This window comes from Poecilia mexicana, unplaced genomic scaffold, assembly GCF_051168715.1.
Source record: "Poecilia mexicana isolate PSO_F unplaced genomic scaffold, ASM5116871v1 scaffold_3, whole genome shotgun sequence".
Taxonomy (NCBI): Eukaryota; Metazoa; Chordata; class Actinopteri; order Cyprinodontiformes; family Poeciliidae; genus Poecilia; species Poecilia mexicana.
Genome location: NW_028263372.1, coordinates 27,812,115 through 27,838,595, shown reverse-complemented (window position 1 = coordinate 27,838,595; position 26,481 = coordinate 27,812,115). Strand labels below are relative to the sequence as shown.

Here is a 26,481-nt window from a genome sequence, read left to right as displayed (position 1 = left end):
CGGATGAATCTCGCATCGGATTTTGGACTCGTCGACTGAAAAACATAAACATATATATAACTCACTATTAATCATTATTTGTGCCATTATTAATCTTTATTTATTTGTGTTTGTATAGTTATATAAATATGTATTGATATTACTAAATAATTTATTAAATAAATTATGAACGACTGTGTGCTTTGTAATATGCTCTTCATACATTGATATCAGAATATTCCATTCCTATTCTATTGTTATAGTCACTAAGCTTATTTAAATATGAACTATGTATTAAAAACATACTTAAAAATACAATTGTTTATAAATGTTGCTTTGATAGATGTTTGAATATGGTTTCCAGTAACAAAAAAGTGTGTTATGATCGATTAAATGCGCTGATACGTCATTGTGCCTGCTAAACACATAACCCTGAGTGGAGTGGTGTACCGCTCCAAGATGGCCGCCCTAAATCTTGTCAGCGACAATAGGCGAGAGCGGTCCATGAGGCGCCTATCCTTATATTATGTCTGGCACAGAGAGTTACAACACAGAACAAAAAAATACTGGCGAAGATCGACTGATGCAGCCGGATGTGAGCTAAAGTTACATTTCCGGCCTACGAAAGACCATTTAGCACACAAGCTAACATCTGACAGAAATACTAAATTTTTTGGCACTAGTATTTGGTGACGCCAAATAACAAACATGATAAAAGCTATATTGATTTTTAACAACCACGGGAAGCCGCGCCTGATTCGATTCTATCAATATTTTGTGAGTATTTTTAGATGTTGCTGTTTCAGTTAATTAGCATTTTCCGGCTGTGCTAACCAATGTTAGCTTGTGTATATGTTGAATAACATAGTCTGTTTTAATATTTCAACGAGTTTTATGCGATTTTTCTCTGACAGATCATCACATTTTTGTTCACAATATTTAATTTTCTCTCGTGAACCATATGCTAGTCAACAATTTCACAACAGCCCTATGAACATTATGACTTTGTTGCTGGAATGATCTATTAATTTCTATTCGGGGCCGAAATTTGACCCTTATTCAAAATAATTTTATTTATTTCTCTTATTATTTTATTATTTTTTATTTTTTACACAACATAGTGTATTTATATAGCTAAAACTCATCTTGAAAATAAAGCGCTATTACGTTATCGCACTACTTTCGTATATTGTTTGCGGACTGTATTGTTTTTAAGTTTGAGTTTTCTTCCGATGTTGACTTGCATCTCACGAAAACCCAAACACTAAGTCCTCATAAAATAAGGACATTACTTCAAACCAATAGAAAGGATTACTTATAAAGGAACGTTCTGCTATGGCCTGAGCAGGCTGTGACTGTGACAGGTGTTTATCAGACACACAATGACAACATCTGCACAAGGGCTAAGCTGCAAAACAATCTGGTAGTTTAGAGTTGTTTCAGTCATATGTATTGTGAATAAAGGGGATGTTTAGTGGAGGGAAAAAGGTTGCGAAACAAAGCTCACAAAAAGTTTTAGGGAAGCTCTTGATCTGATTCATTATTGAATTTATGTTCATCTGATTCATTCTTGAGTCAGACGAACATACATTTGGAGATCAAGGTGCTGGTTCCTGAAGTAAGAGTGGAGATGTATAGAGTAATGTTTTGGGGAGCCACACTCTCTATTAGTGTTTATATATATATATATATATATATATATATATATATATATATATATATATATATATATATATATATATATATATACATAATTATTTGAATGCAGTATCTCCGAGGCTTACAAAAAACCAACTAATTGTTAAATGTATTTGTATATTGGACTTTCTGACTTTGAGGCTTTTTAAAATGAGTTTTTAACAACATACATGGAGAAGAAAACAGAAGGCATATTCAGCCTCCAGTAGCCAAAGGGTTGATCTTCAGTGCTACCAAAACATGCCCCTGAAGATGCATCCCACTTTAGTTGATCATCTGTTGTATAAAACCTGTCACCTGCATTAAGTGGAAAAAGTTATAGGAAAACAAATTACCCCCAGAATTTGTAAAGCAGAGAGAAGCTAAACGAGTGCCTGCAGCAATCTGTAAAACACATTAGAAGTACCACCGTTTTGTAGATCTCTGTTTTGTAGATCTCCTAAATCTTGCTGGAATTTATGGAATGATAAAAACCGTGCCTTTTCAGTAAAACAAATGAAAAATTCAAAAGACATTTCTGAAATTGTTTAATACTTTCTCTGTACATTATTTTCTTGCAGTCAGAGGACATGCAGCAGCAGATAATTCGAGAGACTTTCCACTTGGTATCAAAGAGAGACGACAATGTTTGTAACTTCTTGGAGGGTGGAAGGCAAGTTATTTTTCTCTGATGTTCTGTTTTTATACTGAAGAACAAACTCTGTTATGTGTTGTTTTTAAGTTACTGTTTCTGTAAGGTCCTTAGCCACGTTGAAATATTTCCTTTAGTTTTACTCAACAGACGGTCGTCACTTGATGTCTTGTAATAGCTTTTGTAAAACAGAAGATGGCAGCAAAATATAAAGTTTTCTCTTCCCTTTTTCCAAAAATACGTTTATTTGTTTAGCAAAGTAGACCTTTCATCTCAGTTATTTATGATTCTCTGCTGCTGTAAAAGAAACGCTTGTTCTGCATTTTTTTAAAGCCTTTTTTCTTTCAAATCTGCTTTCAGTCTTATTGGAGGCTCAGATTACAAGTTGATTTACCGACACTATGCTACCCTCTACTTTGTCTTCTGTGTGGATTCATCTGAGAGTGAGCTTGGCATTTTGGACTTGATCCAGGTCAGCTGCTGTTTTTTTATTGCGACTCTTTGAGAGTAACTTATGTTTCACTAAAAGGAACTATAAAACCCTTGAATATTTTATCTCAAAAAGGTTTTATCACAACAGATTTAAATGTTTTGTGCTACACAATCTGCTTGTTGTTGGTAAGATTCTGGAAACATAATTTATTATTGGACCATGACCTCATCCCTAGATACTTTTGAATTAAAATCAGAAAGGATTTGATTCTTCTGTCAGGATATTTACCTGTACAGAACAGAAAACTGATCCAACAAAAGTCCACACAGAATCAAAATACAAATATCTCGAAATAATTATCTGTTGTTTTACATTCATTTTAGGTGTTTGTGGAAACGTTGGATAAATGCTTTGAAAACGTTTGTGAATTGGACCTAATATTCCACATGGATAAGGTGAGTGGAGGTGCTTTTGTGACTGAAATATATTTCTCTTAATTTCTTTTCATTTCCAATCATAAATGCAATAATGTTTGAACTTGTTTTTGCGTGGCACAATTTTCCTGCTTACCGATGTTTATTTAGCACGATATTACAATGTGTAAGATTGAGTTGGAGCCCTTTTAATTTTTTTCTTGTTGCGGCTTAAAAGTGTGTAGAAGAACAAACAATATTATAACACTAGATTTCTCTTGTAGGTAGTTGGGCTTACGTTTCACTGCTCGGGAAATTTTCTCCATATGAATATTTAACTAAACGTGGACACGTGTTTAAAGTCCAGATTGGAGAGTTTTACCTTGAATATATCCTGGTAAACTCTGAATCAGCATCCGAACACGTCTGGTAGTTTCTGAACTTCCGATGGTTTCATTCTAGTGAACTTGAAAGCCTCTGGGGGATTTCTTCTGTCATGACACAATCATTCACATGAACCCAGATGAACTCTTTATTTAAGTGATGTAGGTATCTGAGCTTCCGTTTTTCCTTCTTTAAGAAATCCTTTCTTTCAAATGTCTCTAAACCGTCTTTAAGGAAGCTGCCATCTCACAGACATACCTGTGCTTTTCAGCTGGTTTATAGACTTTTATTGATTTTAATTATTAGTCAGTAAATCACTTCTGTTGTGTACACAAAAACTTGTTTAATTTTATAAAGCTATTCCTTAGAAGGCAGATCTGAGTTATTAAGGTTACAGACCTACTTACCTGAAGAAGTGATCAAACACATCTACAGGCATCTTGACTGAATTTTCCCACAGGAATCTGTTGTCATGTGGAGCAGCTAGGTTTGGCCTGAGGAATGTTACCAGCATGCTAATATTCCCCAGCTCTTCACCATCTGCTGGCAGACAGCCTGGACGGCATGTTTACAAATCATTTATTGTTGCATGCCAAGTTCTGGCAATGCAGACACATTTTTGGGTCTTTTTTGGGTCTTTGAAATGTATTAGAATGTAAGGAAGAAGACCGTTTTTGTAAATCCATGAAATGGTTTGACTCTGCAGGAATTTACATACCTATATATTAGAGGGAAGCAGAGCTGTAGGGGGGAGACCTTACTAAGTGTGTTGTGCTTTTTCTGCAGGTTCATTATATCCTGCAGGAGGTGGTGATGGGAGGCATGGTGCTAGAGACCAACATGAATGAGATCGTAGCACAAGTAGAGGTGCAGAACCGCATGGAAAAGTCAGAGGTCAGGACTTCTCTGTTTTTATTTAAAGTGATCGTTACATATACCCCCCGTCCCATAACGCTGACTGAGATTCAGCAATTATTTTATCTAATTTGAATGGGCAAAATGTTCTTATTTGCTAAACTGGTAGAGAAACTGGTGATTCATGTTTTAAAAGGAACAATTGATGTATAATGGCAATAATAGCTATTTTTAAATAAATTTACAGTCTTTCATTAGGTCTTAGTAATGTTTGTATAAAATCTAACAATTCCCACAGAATCAGTATGACCATCGAAAGCTGACACTGTTTCATCTGTAAGGCACATTCTCTGTCAGGTCACATGTCAAACTTATCTTATCAGCTCACCGTTGTAAATGCAGCACTTGTTGTCAGGTGGGAATAAAATGGAGAGGTTATGTTATTCCAACCTGACCTGAGAGTGTGAGACACTCCTGTGCGCTCAAACTGAGCTGTCCACTCCCAAAGATATTTTCAGACTTGTCTTCAGAAAACTTTGAGATAAAAGTTGGATTTTATCTCAGGTTTTATTAAGGGAGGAAAAATATGCTTGGCCTTGAAATATCCAATTAGCAAAATGGATATTTTACTTGGTCTAAAATTTAAGATTTCTTTTTTTTTTTTTTTTTTTTTTTTTTTTTAGCTGCTTTGACTTATTATTTCTCTCTTTATATATTCTCAGTTGGTTGTTCAAATCCTGGGATTTTGTTTTATAACTTAACCCTGCTGTAAACCTCTCCACTACCTTATCCCTGACCTCTCTGCTGTGCTCCGTAGCCGTCACAATGCTGTTTGTTCTCTAGCAAACCCTTCAAAGGCCTACAAAGAACAGCTGTATTTATACAGAGAATAAATTACAAACATAGGCACATAGTTGGCTTCTGAAGGCAATTTGTTGCTCTGGATATTATTTAGGGGTTTTAGAGTAAAATGGAACCTGATAATTGCGCAAATCCCTATTAAGAACAGCAAAGTTTGTGGTTGAACAAAATATTGGAAAGTTTAAGGTGCATGAAGACGTCCAGGCACCATAACAGAACATCCCTTTTTTAGCTGCTTTTATGTTTTTCTCCGCAACCTTTGTTTTCTGCTTTCAAAAGAAAGCATGTGAGAATATTTTCAAGAACATTTGTTCCTGTATAAATGTGGAAGGACAAACTCTTTTATGGTAAGAAGACATAAACTTGTTTGGCTTGTTGCTTTTCACGTGCAGGGAGGTCTGTCCGCAGCTCCAGCTCGTGCCGTCTCCGCCGTGAAGAACATGAACCTGCCGGAGATCCCCCGGAACATCAACATCGGAGACATCAACATCAAAGTGCCGAGCCTCTCCCCTTTCTGAAGAGCAATCCAGCCAAACTTTGTAGGGCCACAGAACGGGACCACTGATGCAGCCCGACAGCAACACCCAGCTCTGCAACTAATGTAGACAACACTGGTTTTTATTCCTATAATGAAGAACCACAGCAGCTTGCTTTTTCTGTTCATCCCAGTTTTGCTATGTGTATGTAAGAGGAATTCTGAACTCAGTTTAATCCTGCATTTGCAGATTAACCCAATTAAAAAAAAATTGCACAACACTTGAGAAGTTCTACAAAGCATCTGTATCTTTGAGTCTTAATTTCTGCAGTGAGCTACTTAATCTTTTCAAATTAAATAGCTTCTCTTTGCTCAATGGGACTTTTCAGCACCTCCAAGCTTCAGCTGTTTATTAGCAGGAATTTGAACCAAGCTAAAGAAAAAAAATATTACTCTTTTTTTTTTTTTCCCTGAGTTTTACTGGACCTCATCCAGTCCATGTGAAAAATTATACTTTGACTTCTGTGCTTGTCTATAATAATTTAAAAAAAACTCTTGGTTTTTGCGGGGAGATCAGTTTCCCCTCTGTAATTTATTATGTCTTTGGCATCCTCATAATTTTTGATGAATGTTGCTCCTGGGAGCGGATTGCGTCCGGCTCTGGAGATGTAAATGCTGCTTGGTTCCAGCCAACCTTCAGTGTGACGTCAGAAGGTCTTGACAACATCTGTTAGGGAGACAGAAGACATTTTTTTCCCCCTCCGATAGTTTGTGTCTCTGTAAATGTTTTTGTGTGTGATTTGTTGAATTCAGCTGTCGGAAATCGTTACGCTCTGTTGGTAGAGTTTTACTATGAGATGAAGTGATCTGTAACGGAAAGTAGGCATGTCATGGTGTCAAAGACATTCCTTTGCCAAGGTAAATTAATTAAACTAATAACTGTTTGATCATTTGAGTCATTCTCCTCTCATTTAAGTTTGCAGAACATTTTCTCCTTTTTTCCTCGAACATATTGAGCTTGTAGTATTGCTGAGCCTGCAGTTCTGCAGTTTTCCACCACATTCTTTCTCTCCCCTGGTCCAATAATAGAGTTTTTTTTTTTTTTTTGTTAAATCTGAGAAGGTTGTACCCTCCCTACGTTCCCAGGAAGACCTGTGCTAGCTCCCACCGCCAGGCGCACAGATGCTGACCACAAGTCTCTCATCAGCCAAGGATCAGGATCACTCCAGCTGAACCTCCACATCTCATCAGGCTCAAAGCAGGACATAAAGACAACATCAAGTGGTATGTACTGGATTCTCCTTGCAGGTCGCTGTAAATCTGCCCACATGCTGGACTAGAGGCTGTTCTTTGATGTATTTCTGAATAATCTAGATGGAAAGGTTTTCTAGCTGTGTTAAAGGTGGAGGTTTCTCAGGGCTGGAGACGGAGAAGCAAAAAAAAAAAAAAAAAAAGGCTGTTGCTCAACTTTTTACGAGTAGTGCATGAATACATCATACATTTTCATTATTGAAGCACTTCAATAATATAGTCAGTTGCTTTTTCTACCTTCTGAAATAATCTTGGTTGAATTTGGCCAAATAGAAAAGCAAACCAGCTTTGTCTTGAGTTCAAATTGAGACAATCCTTTCATATTTGTGGTGAAGAGCGATACCTGGTGGTTTGAACTTTCTTTTGTTAAAAGTTTGACTTTGTGGTTATGCTGCGTGTCTCCTGTTTAAGGAGCCAGCTTCTGGCTGTAAATCCTGCAGCTCCAGCAGATGCTAGTCACTTCTACATTTAGATTCTGTAGGGAAACACTTAGGAGATGATAATGAGGTCAATGCAAAACACTACCTACTTTTCCTTGATGTTACTGGTCCTTTCACTTGTAAAAAGAAGTTTTTATTTATTTTACTGAAACAGATTCACATGACTCCTTATGATAGCCGTGTGTCTGCTCACAGTACATGTAACCGTGTCACGGCTCTATTGTTGTAAATTTTTTACGCTGTGAAAATATGTGACTTTGGGCCCCCAAGAAAAACATTCCCCCTCGACAGGATTATCCTGCTCTCTGTTGGCAAGGTAGACAGTCAGTGGCCCGTTTAGCTGATATTTGATATTAACTTGGTGCTGAAGGACACGGTGGAAACGCTGGAGGAAAAACATGCAACACACTGCAAATTAGTTGGATTAGTTTGTAATTAGTTATTACAAATCTATAGTAATAGTTTTTTTTTTTCTGTGAAAACCTCTAAGGTTGTGTTTAATGTAATGTAACGTCATGTGTTAAAAAAAAGTGTGTAAACGAACCTTATTGTTTATTTCCACACAGGCAAATTCCATCCCAAACCAAAATGATTCGAAAAATATACAAAACTTCTTATCACTACCAAAAGTGAGAGAAAAATAAATATTGGTCTGTTCAGAATATTAGCAGTTTTTTCACATTCCTATGAAAAACTCAAACATTTACTAGAGAAACAGAATAAAAATGGCATTCCTGTGAATCACAGAGCTAACACTTATTCTGTAAATAGTGAGAACTGTTTGACATTTCTGCTGTATGGAGTTGACCAACTTCTATCACCTGAGAATCAGCCCAGAACACTTCTAAAAAAAAATTGATGTCGTAGTTCTTGTGAAGCACTTTAGACAGCTGACGTTGCTGTAAATGCGCAATATAAATGAACTTTGACTTGACTTGACATGAAATCCCATAGTTCCTCTGCATTTCTTTGTTTTGTTTCAGAAATGACGTCGAACTCGCCATTTCTAGCATTCTTAAATTGTAGCTAAGGATTTGCCACGTGGAAATATAATAATTATGTAAAACTGAGACTGATCTGGTTGAACACATCAGCCTCAGTTTTTAATGTTAAAACATTTATTAAAAATGATGTGGATTGTATTAACAAACACACAACAAATTAAATAAAGTTCTACATGTTGCATGTTTGAAAACCAAGAAAAGCATTTTTCAACAGATTGTTGTGTTGCTTTTTACTCTAAGCGCTGTTTGCCAACTCTAGACTAATAGCTGTATTTTTGATAGATGGCCAAAGTAATTACAGTCTGGGCTGTTTTTATAGGAACCTAAATCAAGTTGTGACTTGGCACAAAATTGATGGACAGAGATGCACCCTCTAACTCTATACAGGGCACATTTAGGGTTATGAGATTACATCTGAAGCCTGATTACATTAGTGAAATACACTGCCTTGCAAAAATATTCCTTCCTCTTAAAGCGTTTTGTCTCGTTTCACCCAAAGACATCAATGTATTTTATTGGAATTTTATGCAATAAACCAGCACAAATGAAAAAACAAAAAACAAAACATGTGAATTGAGGAGCTAATTATAAACAGTTTTGAGATTCCAGAGTTTCTTTTGAGAGTGTTCACAAAGACTTACTTTGACGTTTGTCTAACCTGATGATAATGGCAAGCAGATGGGAATAATTTAGCAGTGCACTAACGATCAATTCCCTTTGTGTCAAAGTGTTTATGATTAAGTGTCATTCTCCTTGAACTTATCAGCATATTATCCATCTTAAGCTAATAAAATCTACAGATAATACTGATAAAAATGTGCCCTTTTACTCATCACATTGCCTTGTTTGCTAAACAAGTTATCAAATGTTATTCAATAAACTCCTTAGTTGGCACATTTACTTAAATGTCAGGCTGAAATCCAAACTACAAGTGTTTGGATGTTAATGGAAAAAGTAACTATATTCTGCCAGCCTACTGTAAACTGTCTCAGAAGCTCTTCACTAAATCAGAATGGTTTATCTTAGCAAAATGGGATTTCTTTTATTTAAACTGACATTTGAAGGATTTTTATTGACGGCTAATCACAAACTATGACACATGTAACTCTCTATTAATCATTTCTAGCTAGATGACAATGTTTTTTTGTTTTTTTTAAATAAAGGTTAATAATTACCTGAAACGTGAATCTTTCACTTCATCAGCAGATTCAGTCGGCTGAGTTGTCGACGCAGATTTAGTCAAGTTTTAAGTAATTCATTGATTTTTTTTTATTACGCGTGTGTGAGGATATGATCTGAGCTTTATACTGAAAAATTCAAGTGTTTTTTTTTTATATAAATCAACATTTTTAAATGTTTCAGATTTCAATATGTCCTGTTTTTAAGGTGTGCTGTATCTTTAAATATGAAATGAAGAAATTTATTTGACTATTAATCTGTTTTGCAACATTGATTCCAATTTGAAAGTTTTTATGTGACATATTAAGCAGTGAAATATGATAAGGATTTTACTACTATAATTTCATTGTTACATGTAAAAATAATTATATTTACACAAAACCTCTAAAAAGAAACGATAGGCTTCAAATCTTTGCCCTTTTCCTGTGTGGACATTTCATGTCCTTCCTTTGCATGTTTGGGTTTACTTGCATTTTCTTTGTTTCCTCGTCATGCAGGTTAAGTTAAGATGTTTCTGTAACCTGTCCAGGTTTTACCCTTCTAAAACTATGGGAGTATTTAGGTGATAAGGCAGTACATGTTGCTCAGTACAGAGGAAGGAAAGAGCATTGACCTGGAAAGGATGAGCTGAATTTTTTGCCGCAGATGACACAAGCAAATGGTGTGCTCTGTCTCTAAAACTTGTCAGATTTTCAGTAATCAGTTTTTACTAGTTAATAATGTAAAATATATTTTTTAAATTGAGCTTGAGAAAAATCATGAAACTTCATAAACTTCAAAATGATTTTATTTATTTATTTTTTATTTTTTGCAGATCTGACCAGCAAGACTTGAGATGTTTTTCTAGAATTTGTACCAAATGTGTTTTTTATTTTATTTTTATTTTTATTGTTCATAGAACAGCAGGAATGAGTATTCTGGACCTACATGAATACTTGAAACACTTTCAACATCTGTACACTCAGGGGATGAAAACAGCAAACTGCTGACAGTTTTTTTTATTTAAAGGTTTAATGAATAACAATTTACTCACTTAACTTTGTAACTAATGATTAATTGACTGAGCATTAATGTTTTAGCCCATGAGATAAGACTCCAGGGTGATGTCAAACCGAAAGCATGCTTACATATCATTTATTTTACATTTTATCATATGAAAACCATAAACTTTTATTCTATGGGTGTTTAAAGTAAAAAAAAAATGGTTTTCACATTTTATTTTCTTACAAAGCAAAATCAAACGAGTGTGGCATACATTTGTATTCAATCACCATTACTCACGAGGTAATTGTGGTCAATTCCCCTGAATAAGATGTGAACAACCACTTGTTTTTCAGAAGACTGAATATGTGTAGTTTAATCTTTCAAACTAACAGCTTAAGCTGTTGGAAGGAAAAGCCTAATATGTGAATAAATTATATCTTGATAAAAGGTCCAGAGAACTTATTTTAAAGCAAACATAAAGAGAAAAATTGTGATCAGATTCCACTGTGACCAATAGTTTATCATAATGCCGAACTGTATGTTCTAAGAACAGAATCACTTGTACTAAGGATTTAAAGCAAACATGTTTGCTCTTCATGTGAATTAAAACTTTGTAAGACAAATCAGTTTGTTAAAAAGCAGTCAAAGTAAAATGGAAAACTTTTGAAGACCATCAGAAAACCTGAAGAAATGTTGATGTAGATTACCTAAAGAGATTGTAGGTAGTCTAATAAGGGATGTTACGAAACTTATTGAATACAAAACAAAAGTTCCAATCTGTGGACATGCTGGTTTGCAAGCTGAATGTTCATCTGAATCTCCAAGGATGTCCAGATGAACTGAATGTCTTTGCTATGGAAGCTGTGCTATCTGGACGTCCTATCATATTGAACATTTTCACAATGAGTATCCGTGATGTTCTTTTACTCAAACTAATGGGTGTGTAATTTCTTTGGTCAGCTCAAAACATACACCAGAGCATAACAATGTGCTGCCAGATTCACCGTACAGACATTACAAACTTTCTAAAGATAACTTCTGACAATTTAGAATGTTATTTGTAAGACTCATTTATTTTAGGAACTTTATCAGTAAGTGGAACACATTATATAGATTGACTATACTAAAATGAATGTTTGAAAGCCTTTTTTTCCCTCTTAATTGTAATTAATTTTAATTTACTTCTGATGAAAACATGACATTTAAAATTAGAATATTTCCTCAGACCAATAAAAAAAGAACTATTTTTAAAAACAGAAACGTGGACTTAATAAAACACGTTTATTACCTGCTTAATTGTTATATTTTTTAAAATGTACTTTAAATTTGACAGAAGAGACTCATTGGGAAGTATGATTTATTGAATATCACTGCATACTGAGATTAAATTACAGAGATAGACTCTATTATTTTGGTGACCTCTAAAGTCAGGTGGTTGCACTGGATTTCATTTGGTGGTTTTGGAGAAAAATGAGACAAATACCAACCCACACCACACTTTTCAAAAATATTTACACTCGTATATCCCTTCTCCTTGCTTTCACTACTATGTGTAGCTTTGTGCTGGTGAAGCACATAGATAAAAAAAAAAAATATGCACTGAAGTTTATGATGTGAAAAACTGGAATAGATAAAACATGTTTAAATGATTTAACAAATGATTGAATTCTTCTCTACTTTTTTTCTTTAGGTGTTCCGTAAAGATCTTCTTGCCATGTTTAATACCTCAACCATTAACAGAGAAGAGCTCCAGTGTCTTGGGTAAACAGTGACTGAGGACCCTCAGAGTTGAACCAAGAGTCAGATATGGGAAAAGTCTACAATATCAGTAAAAATGTGGGCCTTGGACTTCTGGTACTCGGAGTCAGCGCCGCGGTTACAATAATTGCTTTATCTATTGCTTATGATAAGCAAAGGGCCAAGACTCAAGGTAAGCCTGGAGATGAAGCTGATACGGGTAGCACATCTATACCGCCGACGACCCCCTTCACCCCAAGGGAACCCTGGGATTACTATAGACTTCCAGACTCTCTTGTCCCTCTGACCTACAATGTGACTCTATGGCCCAGACTGAAGCCCGACGCAGACAACATGTACATCTTCACTGGACATTCTTCTGTGGTCTTTAGGTGTAAAAAAGAAACAGATCTCATACTTATCCATGCCAACAAGCTGAACTTCACCATGTACGGTGGCAACCATGCGAAGCTGAGTGGCCAGGGTGAAGCTGCTGCGCCTGCCATACGGAGCACTTGGCTTGTGGTGAGGACGCAGTATCTTGTTGTTCAGCTGAGCAGCAAACTAGCCGTGGGAAAATCCTATGAGCTTTACACAGAATTTAGAGGAGAGCTGGCAGATGACCTGGAGGGTTTCTACAGGAGTGAGTACATGGATGACGGTGTAAAGAAGTAAGAAGTGATGGATCATTTTGCGCCATATTCACACTTTTGACTAAGAAGGCTTTGTTGTTCTATTTACCATCCTGCTGTCTGTTTTGTGGTTACGTTTAACTTGAACATTTCTCAGAGTTCTCGCCACCTCTCAGATGCAAGCAACGTATGCCAGAAAAGCGTTTCCCTGCTTTGATGAACCAGCCATGAAAGCAAATTTCAGTGTCACCATTATTCATGAGCGAGGCACCGTTGCTCTCTCTAACGGCAAGGAAATAGGTTGGTTTCAAATATATATATATTTTTACACTTTGTTCAAAATAAATATGCTAACACTTTAGCGAACAAAATAAATATGCTCAAGTGTTGTGTTTGAAGACAGACTGACATCACACTGTCATGAAGATGTCTTCATGGATATTTGTGACTGTTATTAAGTGTGATTTGGTAAAAGTTTTAATAAAATGTTGATATTTTTTTAAATGTCTTTCTTGTGACAGCTTGACATTAACCAAGAATCATCATCTGTCATAAATATAATGGGTATTAAATATCAAACTTTAACAAGTTATGTATCTGTGTATTAATACACACCCTATTTGTTGTTAGACCATGACAATTGTGTCCTTAATATTTTTTCCTTATCAATCAAACGTGCTACCACTGTGTTTGATTGTTGGTATGAAGTTCGTTGTCTAAAATGTTCTCTTAGCTTCACTCCAGAAGTAACGGCATGCACATTTTCTAAAAAGTCTGTAGCTCTCCAATGGATGAAATTTTTGCCCAGGCTCTTTCGTGAATACTGATTTTAACTGAGTCAAGTGAGGCCTGCACTGCTTTAGATGTTGCTCTGGATTCTTCTTTGACCTCATAAATGAGTCGTCAATAAGGCCCTGAAGTGTTTCATATAATGGCCACTCATGGGAAGGTTCATCATTGCTCTGTATTTTTATGTCTGTCGATGATGGATCTCACTGTGATTCCCTAATATCCTTTGCGTTAGAAATAGCTTCATAACCAGGTACATGCTGATAGATGGCAAAGTCATCTGTACTTGAATTTTTTTTTTTTTTTTATATTTGTCATATGTTGCTTTTAGAAAACAGTTCATGTGTCAGAGAGGTCCCGTTAAGGGATTTCTAGCAGGAATCAAGCCTGGGTGCAGTTTGGGAAATTGAAATCAGCTCATTAAAAAAGTTTGCTTAATCAAAACTAATTCATGATTTAACAAGTGCTAAGTTATTTTTCCAGAAAGATTCAGGCTAGCACATGTTCTGTGTCTAATGTAAAAAAAATAATTTTATGAACTGAAATATTTAAGTGTGATTAAAAAAAGTAAGAAATGTGTAAGGTGAAATGCGTTTTCACATTCCTTTATTGGAAGATTCATTGCTTTGAAATTCTTTAAGGTGACATTTCTGTTGTTACTATCAAACTGTAGATAATAAATGACTTGAACAATTTGTAAGAAAATCTGTAATGTTTCACTGTCAATGCCAACAGAGTGTCAAAGTGTGGCTTTTTGTTTTTGTCTTTGCACAGATTCTTCAGACTCCATCCGTGATAATGTTCAAGTCACAGTTACTACATTTGAACCCACTCAGAAAATGTCCACCTACATATTAGCATTTGTCGTCTGTGAATTTGGCTACATTCAGTCAAACGACAGCAATTTGTTGGTGAGAATAAATGTCCTTGTTCTTGATGTTCATTTAAATATTCAGGGATAACCTCACGCTACTTAATTTGTGCACAAAATTTTCCTTAAAACAGCCAACCCACACCATTTCACCTAATTTGATTGTAATTTTCTTTACAGATTCGAATATGGGCTCGAAAAAAAGCCTTAAATGATGGGCAGGGCAATTATGCTCTTAATGTTACAGGACCGATCCTTCAGTTCTATGAGAGATACTACAACGCAACTTACCCGCTCTCTAAATCAGGTAGGTTACATGTAAAATAAATATTTTGTTACAAAGTAGTTGTGGGATGGAAATTTGTCTTCTTAAGTGCCTTTGGGACAATGGAGTAAAATAAAGAAGATGGTGTATTTATACACCATCTTAGCATCCTTAAATATATGGACGCTAAGGCTAAAACTGAGGGCAGAGGTGTAGAAACCTTTCAGAATACTAACAGCCCAGCAAGATGAAGCTTTCATTTATATCTAAATAACCTTTTACAAATTAGTGTCCGTCCAGTGAAGTTTGAATGCTCTGTGAGATCCTGAGTGAAATCAGCTTAAGCAAGAGTTAATTGACAAAATAAGAATGCTAATGCTATGGATAACCAAAACTCAAACTAAAAACAAGACGATGCTGAATGATTATGAGAGCAAAGTCTTTTTCTGTTTTTATTATTAGTATATTTCCTTAGTTATTCACTGTAATCTTGTGTGACATCTTCTCTAGTCAGGATGAAGCAAAACGAACCTATACTATGTGAAATGCTGTCTGCTTGGTTTTATAAAACAGTTTCCCTTGGTCTCTGTAGATCAGATCGCTCTTCCTGATTTCAATGCTGGAGCCATGGAAAACTGGGGTCTGGTGACATACCGGGAAACAGCCCTGCTCTATGACTCCAACCTTTCCTCCACAGGAAACAAAGAGAGGGTCGCAACTGTCATCTCTCATGAGCTCGCTCACATGGTATGCCATTCTTTTCTTCACAAACACCTTACTAACATGTCAGAGGTGTTGAGTATCTCAAGTACAGAAGGATCTTTCTGTTAAATCCGCTTCCTCTTTTTTCAAGTGGCTTTTAGGTTAGACCTATACCAGGCCTGTGTTGACCAGAATCAATCTATTAAGTCATTTTTGCTTTAAAGTGCTAACTGAGATTTCATCATGACAAAATATTTGATTTTATTTTTTTTTTCCTAGTGGTTTGGAAACTTGGTGACTTTGCAGTGGTGGAATGACCTGTGGCTAAATGAAGGCTTTGCTTCATACGTGGAATACCTTGGAGTTGATTTCGTTGAACCCACCTGGAACATCGTAAGATTAAAAACAATGAAAAGCTCTCAAAGCCTTCCCAGTGAATATGGCTGCAGAAAGTTTTGTCCTGACTCCTTTCTGCTTCAATCCAGAAAGACTACATCATTCTGTACGATGTTCAGAAAGTGTTTGCCATAGACGCCCTGGCCTCTTCTCACCCATTGTCCCGCAAAGAAGAGGAGGTTAATACGCCTGCCGAGATTAGTGAGATGTTCAACACCATCTCTTACAACAAGGTTGGATTTTTTTTAGGAAGTGGCAGCATTTACATACTTGCTTAGAAGAATGAAAGTTGTGATAATCACAGTCAGGGATTTATGTAGCTGTCCCTACATGATCTTGGCCCTGTAATTTGAGCCACTAATCCAACACAGTGTGTTTCGCCATTGTTCTGAATCAACAGTGTTTTCTTCATATGAAGTTCAAACTTCTTGAATTCTTGTGGTTTAGAAGTTTGTTCTTTTCAGGGTGCAGCGGTGCTTAGGATGCTGTCAGAGTTTCTCAGCGAGCCTGTGTTTGCCAAAGGACTCAGTGTGGGTAACAGCAACACCAAGAAACATTATTTCCATCTTCTTTGTGGTTCGATATCCTGCTAAATTCAATTTAAAAACAAAAGTGTTCATTTTATTTATTTTTATGAAGTTGCAACAACATTTGAAAGTGTGTACATGCTTTGACTAATACTTTCCAGAAACACCTTTTTTGGTTTAATGTTAACATCCAGTCATTTTAGGTTGATCTTCTATAATTTCCAGTGAATTTAATTAACCTGACATAGTTCACATAGTTTTTTAAAAGACACTGATCCCACCATTTCACTGGTGCTGTCACTTGTGAGTTTTTTTTTTTTTTTTTTTTTAGCATAGTGATGATTGACAGTTATTTAGTTGGTAGGTTTAGGACACACACACACAAAACAACGAAGGTTGAACAAGATTTTTCTTTCACATTGTCATGGACATGTTTGTCATAATGATTTATTAAATGCTTTACATGTTATTTCTTCCTGTTTTGTTTTCCTTATAGTCTTACCTCAATGAATTTGCCTATAGCAACACAGTACATACAGATCTGTGGGGTCATCTCCAACAGGTTTGTCAAAGTTCAAAGCTGACAGATGTGCTGTGCTTAATTTCATTGGATTATCCAGAAAAAATATAAAATACTATTCTTCTTTTCCCCCCCCCTTTTTTTCTCCAGGCAGTTGCTGACACACCAGATTTGCATATTCCCTGCTCTGTACGTGACATTATGAACCGCTGGACTCTCCAAATGGGCTTCCCAGTGGTCACCATTAACACCACAACAGGAGGAATCAGCCAGAAACACTTTTTGTTGGATCCAGATTCGAAAGTGGACAGGCCGTCCCAGTTCAAGTACAAATGAGTTTTCCTTTATTATTCTTCTTCAATTTGATAATGAACAATAAATTGGAGTTATTGAAGATGGCACACAAAATGAATAGCTTAAAACCTGGGCTGCTGCAACCTACACTGTTAACTTAGGTTAGTTAGAGTTACTTACAGCTACTAAAACCCAGAATTAAAGTTAGGAGAAAATATAAAAGTTACACAAGACCAATAAAAAGAAAAAATATATTACAGAAAACTTGACCTGTTAACAAGGTTGTCCATGTTTTTTCTGGACTTTGTAAATTGCACTTAATACTGGGCTCCTTGTATCAATGCAATGTGACATGGAGGCAATCAGCTTGTCGCTTTACTGAGATATAAAGGAAACTTGCTGTAAACCTTCATATATATTTTTTTAATTCAACAATTGAGTTTGTGCTAATGCTGGAGTCATGAGATTTCCCAGCAGTTAATGATTTGGATCAGGTTCAAAAGCCGCCACTTTCTAAATCTGAAAGTTGTACTTTGTTAGTCCCAGTGGGTAATTTATTTGTAGCCTTTCAGTCCTGCGATTACCATTTGTGTCTGGGCTGAAACTGTAACTTTTAAGGCTTTTTTCTTGAAATTACATATTCGGTAGCAGAGCTAATGAGAGTGATCTAAATGCAGCCACTATGCTATATTTTTTACACTGTTAAACAGAAATGACATTCTAGCACAACACAAAACAGTCTGGATAAATTACACATCAAACCACTCTTCATAATTTACATTATGCATTTCATGATATCGTAAAAAAATAAATAAGACGTAAAGGTAAATAAATAAATAAATAAATAAATAAATAAATAAATAAAGAATTTAATCTATTTAGAATTAGGGCTCAACCTGCATGATTTACAGAAGTAACCTTTGGAGCCAATAATGCAAAGTGAGTTTCCTTGCGAGATTCTGTAAGATTTAAAGAAACTTAGGCTTGAAATATTTCACTCCATGTATGATATACATGTAGAGTGAAATATGTTTCAAATTCATTAAAATACAACTGCAGGTCTCCAAATATCATTTTTATAGGAATCCTGAAAAACATTTTATTATCAGAGTTAGACATAGTAAATGCAACAAGCTGAATATTGTTTAGAAATATTAATAAACATATTGACATTAAGATTGTATCTTTTTATTTTTCTGTTTAGTTATACATGGTTTGTTCCAATAAAATGGATGAAAAATGGAGTGGATCAGCAACAATACTGGCTTCTGAATAAAACAGGTACGTTCACAGCGACATGCGCAGCAATGTCAGAAGTGTGAGAGCTCTGGAACAACATCTTTGACTTTTAACTCAGGGGTGAAACTAAATGCATGTTAATGTTCCTTAATACAATGCAAATCCTCCAAGACACCCATGCTCAGATGAGAGTTTCTGGACAGGAATGGGTACTAGCAAACACAAACGTGTCTGGCTACTTCAGGATTAACTATGATGCTGACAACTGGGATCGTCTCCTCTCTCAGCTCGACACCAGTCACCAGGTAGGCAATGTACTATTTTCACTGACATTATTCTGTGTACACAAACGGGTCGGATAAACTGGTGTCTGCATCAAAATGCAAACCTCTCCATGAGTTTTATTAAAGTAAAGCCTCTTCACTTATTTGCATTGGCTTCTTTTCTTCTGTCAGGCTTTATCTGTCATGAACCGAGCTCAGATCATCGATGATGCATTTAATCTGGCAAGGTGAAAAAAAAAGTCATGAAAAAAATTCCACAATGTTTTTTTTTTTTTTTTTTTGCAAGCATATAAAATACTTCTTTCTTTCATTTAGGGCAAAACTGATCCCCACGACATTGGCTCTGAGAACTACTCAATACCTGTCAAAAGAGAGAGACTATATCCCCTGGGCGTCGGCCCTGAGAAACCTTCGGTACTATATCCTCATGTTTGATCGCACCGAAGTCTACGGACCTTTGCAGGTTGATTTTATTTTGTGCTAAAAAGGACAAGCTCTTAGAGATAAAATGAAATTTCTAACCCCAAATATTCATTGTTACATTTCTGTTTTAGGCATACCTCAAGAAACAAATCGAACCACTTTTTGAATACTTTGAAACAGTCACAACAAACTGGACCAAAACACCAATAGAACACTCAGACCAGTAAGCAATAAGCGTGCACATAACATCTCTGACAGATACATTTTAACTTGAACTCCTCATAGTTTTAGATGCTTCTTTTCAGATATAATCAGATCAATGCTGTTTGGATGGCGTGTAGTATGGGTGTGGAGTCCTGCAGGAAACAAGTCAGCAGCTGGTTTAGACTGTGGATGGGCAACCCAGATCACAACCCGTGAGTATGAAGGAAATATTTGTGCTTAAAAACATCCTATTTTTCCTCACAGAAATTACTGTGGAGAGCGTGTTTACCTAAGTAATGACCTTCACCTTCATTGACTATATTTCTCCAGTTCACCTCATAATGTACTTCCTAGATTTTTAGGTCCCAAATGAGGGATTTAACGAGTACGAAGGAATGTGTTGTTTGAATGCCCGCCAATAAAGTTATCTCATATGAATGTTTCTTTTGTGGTTCTAAAATTCATAAATATCTCGTTAGTTTATTTAACATAGACTGGGAACCTGTCCAGCAATTTGAAGGAATGATTACATGTTTAAATCTTTGACTGTAAAATCACCTCCAGTCACAAAAATATATATTTTATGTCTGTCTCCAGTTTAAGAAACCTTTAAAAAAAAATAAAAAAGTCTGTTATTTGTGGTGTAACGTCCAGTGATGATTAGTCAATCATCACTGACTGACTAATTAGTCCCTGTGGCGTCTCCTCTTCTCTCAGACAGTCTCTTGGTGAGTTGTGACTCTGAGTCAGTATGAAATGCAGTAAATGTTTTTTTTTTCTACTTCTTTCATTTGAATTTTATGGGAAATTCCTGCAAAGATATTTTTGTGTGGTTTTGTTTTCCGCCATATCTTGGATACACGTTGTACGTCACTTTGTATTTCTAAATACTTTCACCATCATATCCAAATTGGTTCCAAATGCATAGTCAGAAGCCACCAAGACGACAGAAACACCTTTGTTAAAAGCAAACACCCTTCTGGTCTGATTAACCTTCTGACCGAAGTAACAGCTGTTTGTGCCAGTATTTCCCCCGCCAGCCAAACCTCGAGGCAGGACTGTGGGAACTGCATGAGCAAAAGGGCCCAGTAAGATTTGTGAGTGAGACAACAGACCAATTTAGGAACGCCATTTAGTAGCAGTTCTGGTGTTGAAATTTGTCGAGTAAAGTAGTTAAGAGAATTCCAGCTCCTTTTGTCTTCTTTCTTCTCTCAAATTGACATAGAGATTAAAATCCAAATTAGGCAGCAGCACTTATTTCTATAGGCTCTTGGGAGCTGGATAAACTCTTAGCTTAGATAAGAATCTTTTGAATTTTCTGTTTATAAAACTTTCCCTGTTTAGATATTGTGTATACAGTAGAAATGTTGCAGTCTCCTTGCACCTCAGATTTGGCTTTTTTTTTGAGGGAGGTGGAGTGGAGACATGAAGCAAACGTCCTGAGGTCAGGATTCAAACAGGGTACATCACTTAGTATGAGGCATCCTCTCTATCTGTGCTCCTCACAATGCCCCTTATTTCTTTTTGCTTACTAAAATCATTAGTGCTTAAATCTTCTTGTGATCATTGATAAGATACATATTCAATTATGTTGATTACCAGTACCCTTCATTATATTTTACTGACATTACTGAAATTGTTAGATGTGCAGAAAGATAATTCATTCTTCTGATCTCTTATTCATTCTACTGACCAGGATTCCTTCCGACTTGAAAGCCACAGTTTACTGCAGCGCTATTGGCTTTGGTGGTGCTGAAGAATGGGACTTTGCCTGGAAGATGTTTCAGAACGCGTCTCTGGCATCGGAAGCTTCCAGACTCAGGTCGGCTCTGGCCTGCACCAAAACACCGTGGCTCTTGAACAGGTGGGTGCTGCTTTTGCATCCTGTGCTTTCCCAGCAGCATTATCATGGCTAGCTGCTTATTAAAGACGTTAAAGTGTTTAATCACAAAGTTAAATTCAATTTCACTTATTTCCTCCCAGTTTTTTTTCACCATTAATCTTACGTTTCTAGGGGCTATGGTCCCAGTTGCTTCTGTGGAGTAGGTGGAAGTTTTTATAAATGAATAATTCGGAGCTGATTTTGCAAATACTCTTTCAATTAGAAATATTTTCATGTGTAACTTAGTAGGATCTTTAAGAATTTGATAAATAAAATAAAAATCTGATGTTTAATCGACATTATGTCAAAACAACAAATAGAAATTTGCTAAATGATCCAGTTTGATGTATGGTGATCTGTTATGAAAAGTTTATACATTTTTATCTACTTACTAATTATGTAGAACATTTAGACAAACTTTAGCAAATTTGCAGTCAGTTTAATCATCAATATACTTCAAGTATACTTGAAGATCACCATATACGTTAAAGGCCATTACTTTCACATTAGATACATTTTCTGTTAGTATAATGGCCTAAAAATCTAAATACATCTTAAATGCATTAATTGGATTGGTCAGTAGAGAACAGCTGGTGAGAACTGTTGATGTATCTTCTTCTTCCTGAAGGGAGTGTCATCTGTCAGCGGAATATGTCAACAACTTCTGTTCCTGAGTGAAGTTCAAATACGGAAGGGTAGCTCAGGAGATAAGATCAAGCAAGACGTGATTTGCAAATGACCTTAACCATTGTCATCGCTTAAAAGCTACAGACATCATTCAGTTTTAGATATGATGAGAAAGCTGCAAATTTGAGTGAGGTTGCATAAAACCCTAGAGCAGTGGTTCCCAAACTTTTTCTTCCCCTAGGGGGCGCGCCCCACAGTTTGGGAACCTCTGCCCTAGACCAAGATGAGTGTTAGCAGTAGCTCTCAAAGTCTCTGGCAAAAGGGTTCGAGATGTAATTATTGTTGTTTTTTTCTTCCTGCTGGAAGTAACCATCCAAATTCTGCCTCCTAATTTTATATACTTCTTCTATTTGGTGACTCTGTTTCGAGGCAGGTATCTGGAATATACCCTCGATCCGAACAAGATACGCAAGCAAGATGTCACCTCCACCATCCAGTCCATCGCAAATAATGTCATAGGAATGCCACTGGCTTGGAACTTTGTCAGAGCAAAATGGAGTTACATCTTCCAACAGTAAGAGGACGCTTCAATAAAAACAAAAAGCACATTACAGCATCACAGTCCAGAGGTTTTTGGGGAAGATTTCATGTGATTTATAAATACAAAGTAGTGCATAAATGTGAAGACAAAGAAAGGGGATACATGGTTTCAAATTCAACCCACTTTTAATCTAATACCGCTGAATAAAATTTGTTTAGATTAAACTTTTTACTTATGTTAGATAGCCAAGTCCAGAGCTGAATCCAGATGAGAATTTATGATCAAATAGCTCTCCCTCCTGTCAGAGTGAGCGTGGCAAAAAAGAACAAACTAGTACTTCAGGCAAATCTGGTAAAGACAAACCCCTAAAAACTTGCAGCAAAAGAATGCTGAAGCTTTCTGAGGAAAAAGAAAAACAAAACAGAATGTCTCTTTAAAATCACACACTGTGAGTTTTAACTGACTCGTGTTGCCAAGCAAAATAAGTTTTCTGCAGATATAATCATACCTTCTTTCAACAGTTATTCACAATCACGTCATAATATACCAGAATCCTATTTCTAGTGCACATTATTTTTGAGCTGGTTTTGGGATATTACACAAGTCACACATCTACTAGTTCATTTTTGTGTGTGTGCAATTTTAGCTCTTTGGTTCAATGCTATTTTTTGTCGAAGGTACGGAAGAGGATCTTTTTCCTTCTCTAATCTCATCAGTGGAATCACACTGAGGTTTTCCACAGAATTTGAGTTGCAGGAGGTATGCAGCCCACACAGCCACAAGCACACTAAACTACACCCGGGATTTTCCTGAGGCTATTTAAAGGAAAATAAATGCAATATATGCAGAGGTTCAGCTGTTTGTTTTCTTCTTCTTCTTCTCTCTCCCAGCTGAAGAAATTCAAAGAAGAGAACCTCCATGTTGGTTTTGGCTCAGCTACCATGGCACTTGAGCAAGCCATCGAAAAGACGACAGCCAACATAAAATGGGTGACAGAAAATAAAGCTGACGTGCTCAGTTGGTTTACTGAGCAGACTGTGAAATGAAATTTCAGACGACATGCAGCTTTTGTATTTTCTGGGATTTATAATTGAGAAAAACAATAATGTAAATGAAAAATACAGCAAAATCTGCACAAAGACGTTCAGTTGTGATACATTAATAGTGTCAGAAGCAGAAACAGTCTTCACTTTTTTCTATGATATCCTCACACTATATTTTAAAGATAATGATGTATGCAGAGTGTGATTTACTCTATATTCAATAAAGACGACATGCTGATCTGGTATGAGGCAGAAGCTGAGATCATTAACTATGACTGATTTAATGCAGATTCTGATAAGTGTCATGCAAACTTCACACTGTGAATCAAATTTGTTTCCTTAAAATATCACCATTAAATAAATTAATAAAAAAACAACTTTCTTGCTTTCTGTGTTTGAGTACTGATCTAAAACATTTCACAACTAGATACTGTTGTAAAGCTTAACAATAAAGAAAATGGCATAAAAAATATATCCCAAAAGTTTTTGATTGTAGCATCAGTTGTACCTAACGCCTTAAAATGTTCAAACAAAGATTATATCAGTGTCAATATTCTAGATTATACAAAGAACTGTTTAAATTTTCAGGGAACACCATCTGATGTGCAGTCAGCTGTCATCTGGTGTTTCAACACATCCACATTATAACAGATTAGAGTAATAGTTGTGTTATTTGTGTGGTGCACAATTAATCAAACAGGTACAACATGAAGGAGAAATTAACAGTTGTATGGTGAGTATGTGGCAGAACCTCAAATCAAATTCTGCTTAAGGGCCCCATAAATCTTTGGGTGAGCTCTGTCTGCAGGCTGAAACCTGCTGCCAGAGGAGATATGTTATTTTGTCTATGCAGTGCTTTGCAAAACCAGACTTTTTTTGATGATAAACTGATGTAAAGTTGTGCTTAAGCGTGATCTGATCTCAGTATAACTATAGTTGTTCTATGAAGAACTGTTTAAGTTGTAGATGGTTGATAGAAAACCTTAGTGAACACATAAGACAGGTCAGAGATACATTAAATAAAGGCTAAGTTGTGAAATAAAGTACTGTGTTTGTACTTTTCATCTTCATCTTTCTTGCTGTAAGACTTGTCTTCATCCAGGCTCTTCCTGATTGCCTTCACTTTCTGCTCCTCTTCCTCTTTTTTACATAATATATAGATATTACCTTTATAGATAAATAGATATATTTTGTCTTGTTTTAAAAGAAGATAAATATAAATATGTGTGAATGTGTTTTGTCTTTCAAAACTTCTAAACATGCATTGTGTTTTTCACTCTGCATAGGGAAACGCAATGCAGTCAACAATTTTACTATACAAATAAAACTAACAAACAAAAAAAAATCACCTTAAATTTGAGCAAAGAAACTAAACTGTTTTATTGAAACAACACTGGTGTTATGAGAGCCTTCAGAGATATTTTGCATGAAAATAAAATTAAATAAAAATAACCACTATATTTTTAATTTGCAACCAAACGTTGTTTATGGTGATATAATGAGATGAAACTCTGCTAACCAGTTTCTCCATAGTTCCTTATTAAGCTGAGTGAGGGATGTTTCAGGGGGGACAGGACTTCACAGCAGGGGGGATGGCTGTGTGAGGATTCTCTCTCTGAGGCCAGATTATGCTGCAGTAAAATAACGCTCTAGTAGAGGAAGTCTTAAAAAAAACATCTCAATTTTATATTTTCTCCAAAACTTTTTAGCTATGTTACTTCATTGGTTTCACCAGATACTCAATAACTTAAAGCTCAATAAAACTTATTCCAGATTCTTCTAATAGTACAAACACTAGAATTACTACTAGATGCTTTAAGGTGCTTCTAAGAGTTAGTAAAATAGATTTACAGCTAATTCATGAGTTTTAAGAGAAATCTTGTTTAAACCTTACCACATATGGAAACATAGTTTTCCATGAACATGATCAGAAAGACGTCACATCCAGTTACACCACTTCCCACATTGACACATGCTGTTATGTCACTTCCCACATTGACACATGCTGTTATGTCAATTCCCACATTGACACATGCCATTATGTCACTTCCTTGTGGGAGGAGGGGGCGTGATTACTCCATATTTGGAGTGGGACTTTCACTCCCATCCCAACCCCACCCCATGTTAAAAAGGGTGGGGTTCTGAGGGAAGGATTAGCATCATGGTACCCGTCTTGTCTTGATTTATGGGTGTGTCATCTGTCAAATTTGAATTTTACAAAAGGATGCCCTGTAAGTTTTTTTTTTCCATGTCTGAAATGACATTTTCATCGTCCCCCACCAAATTATACATTCTTCCCTCACAAAGGGAGATCTTTTGGCTCTGTAAGTGGCATACTGCTGTGACAGATACAATCTAATCAACAAGAGTGTTCCGTTAGTATTTTAACACACCTGGCTTACTTTTCTTCATCTGAATGATCTTTATAAGGTCAGATTCTTCTCTGATGTCTCTTTTGAGAAAATTAACTTCTGTGGCAGTGCGATATTTCATTAATAAACCAAAATAAAACCTATGTAGTTGGTTAGAGATCACAATCAGAGTCATCTGAAGTTGAGGTATTTCTTATCTGTGTTTCGTCGCAGAAATACATAAACCTATGCTATTCTGGAAAAAGCTCAGCATCTGTTCTGGTTTAAAACAAATGATGGATGGCCTACTGAGGAAACCTCCCTTGTTTTTACTTGTCTGAAATGCTCGGCGTAGCACAGTTCAAGGTGATGACATGGGCTGATAACAAACGTTGCTCAACGGGCATGATAATGAGATACTCGAGCAAGAGTCTTTTTTTGATTGGAGTAATAAGCTAATGAGGTGTAGAGAGACATCCTGACATTTAAAAGTTCACTAGACTATTA

General features: G+C 36.1%; 2 protein-coding genes across 2 annotated transcripts; both read left to right on the top strand.

The window, feature by feature from the left end:
- The first annotated feature begins 530 nt into the window (after positions 1-530).
- ap3s2 (adaptor related protein complex 3 subunit sigma 2) lies at positions 531-6,679 on the top strand. The gene is made up of 6 exons (XM_014991022.2): positions 531-756; positions 2,238-2,329; positions 2,669-2,780; positions 3,125-3,196; positions 4,325-4,432; positions 5,647-6,679. Exons 1-6 carry the CDS (start codon positions 688-690, stop codon positions 5,770-5,772), a joined length of 579 nt encoding a protein of 192 aa, XP_014846508.1. The 5' UTR covers positions 531-687; the 3' UTR covers positions 5,773-6,679.
- A 121-nt stretch (positions 6,680-6,800) lies between these two features.
- Positions 6,801-24,000, top strand: LOC106930650 (aminopeptidase N-like). Its single transcript, XM_088004394.1, has 21 exons — positions 6,801-7,013; positions 12,338-13,055; positions 13,174-13,316; positions 14,580-14,716; positions 14,857-14,983; positions 15,534-15,688; positions 15,923-16,036; positions 16,129-16,272; positions 16,504-16,569; positions 17,063-17,128; positions 17,237-17,412; positions 18,585-18,661; positions 18,791-18,924; positions 19,075-19,130; positions 19,219-19,366; positions 19,458-19,549; positions 19,632-19,742; positions 21,227-21,394; positions 22,473-22,613; positions 23,258-23,339; positions 23,471-24,000. Exons 2-21 carry the CDS (start codon positions 12,454-12,456, stop codon positions 23,624-23,626), a joined length of 2,895 nt encoding a protein of 964 aa, XP_087860520.1. The 5' UTR covers positions 6,801-7,013; positions 12,338-12,453; the 3' UTR covers positions 23,627-24,000.
- Positions 24,001-26,481: the final 2,481 nt, after the last annotated feature.

Bases quoted from the DNA above. Each gene is read 5' to 3' on its own strand.
- ap3s2 (XM_014991022.2), top strand. From the start codon at position 688: ATGATAAAAGCTATATTGATTTTTAACAACCACGGGAAGCCGCGCCTG. The intron at 757-2,237 runs GTGAGTATTTTT...ATTTTCTTGCAG, and splicing joins TTCGATTCTATCAATATTTT to TCAGAGGACATGCAGCAGCA. The intron at 2,781-3,124 runs GTCAGCTGCTGT...CATTCATTTTAG, and splicing joins GCATTTTGGACTTGATCCAG to GTGTTTGTGGAAACGTTGGA.
- LOC106930650 (XM_088004394.1), top strand. From the start codon at position 12,454: ATGGGAAAAGTCTACAATATCAGTAAAAATGTGGGCCTTGGACTTCTG. The intron at 18,925-19,074 runs GTAGGCAATGTA...TTCTTCTGTCAG, and splicing joins AGCTCGACACCAGTCACCAG to GCTTTATCTGTCATGAACCG. The intron at 19,131-19,218 runs GTGAAAAAAAAA...TCTTTCATTTAG, and splicing joins GATGCATTTAATCTGGCAAG to GGCAAAACTGATCCCCACGA.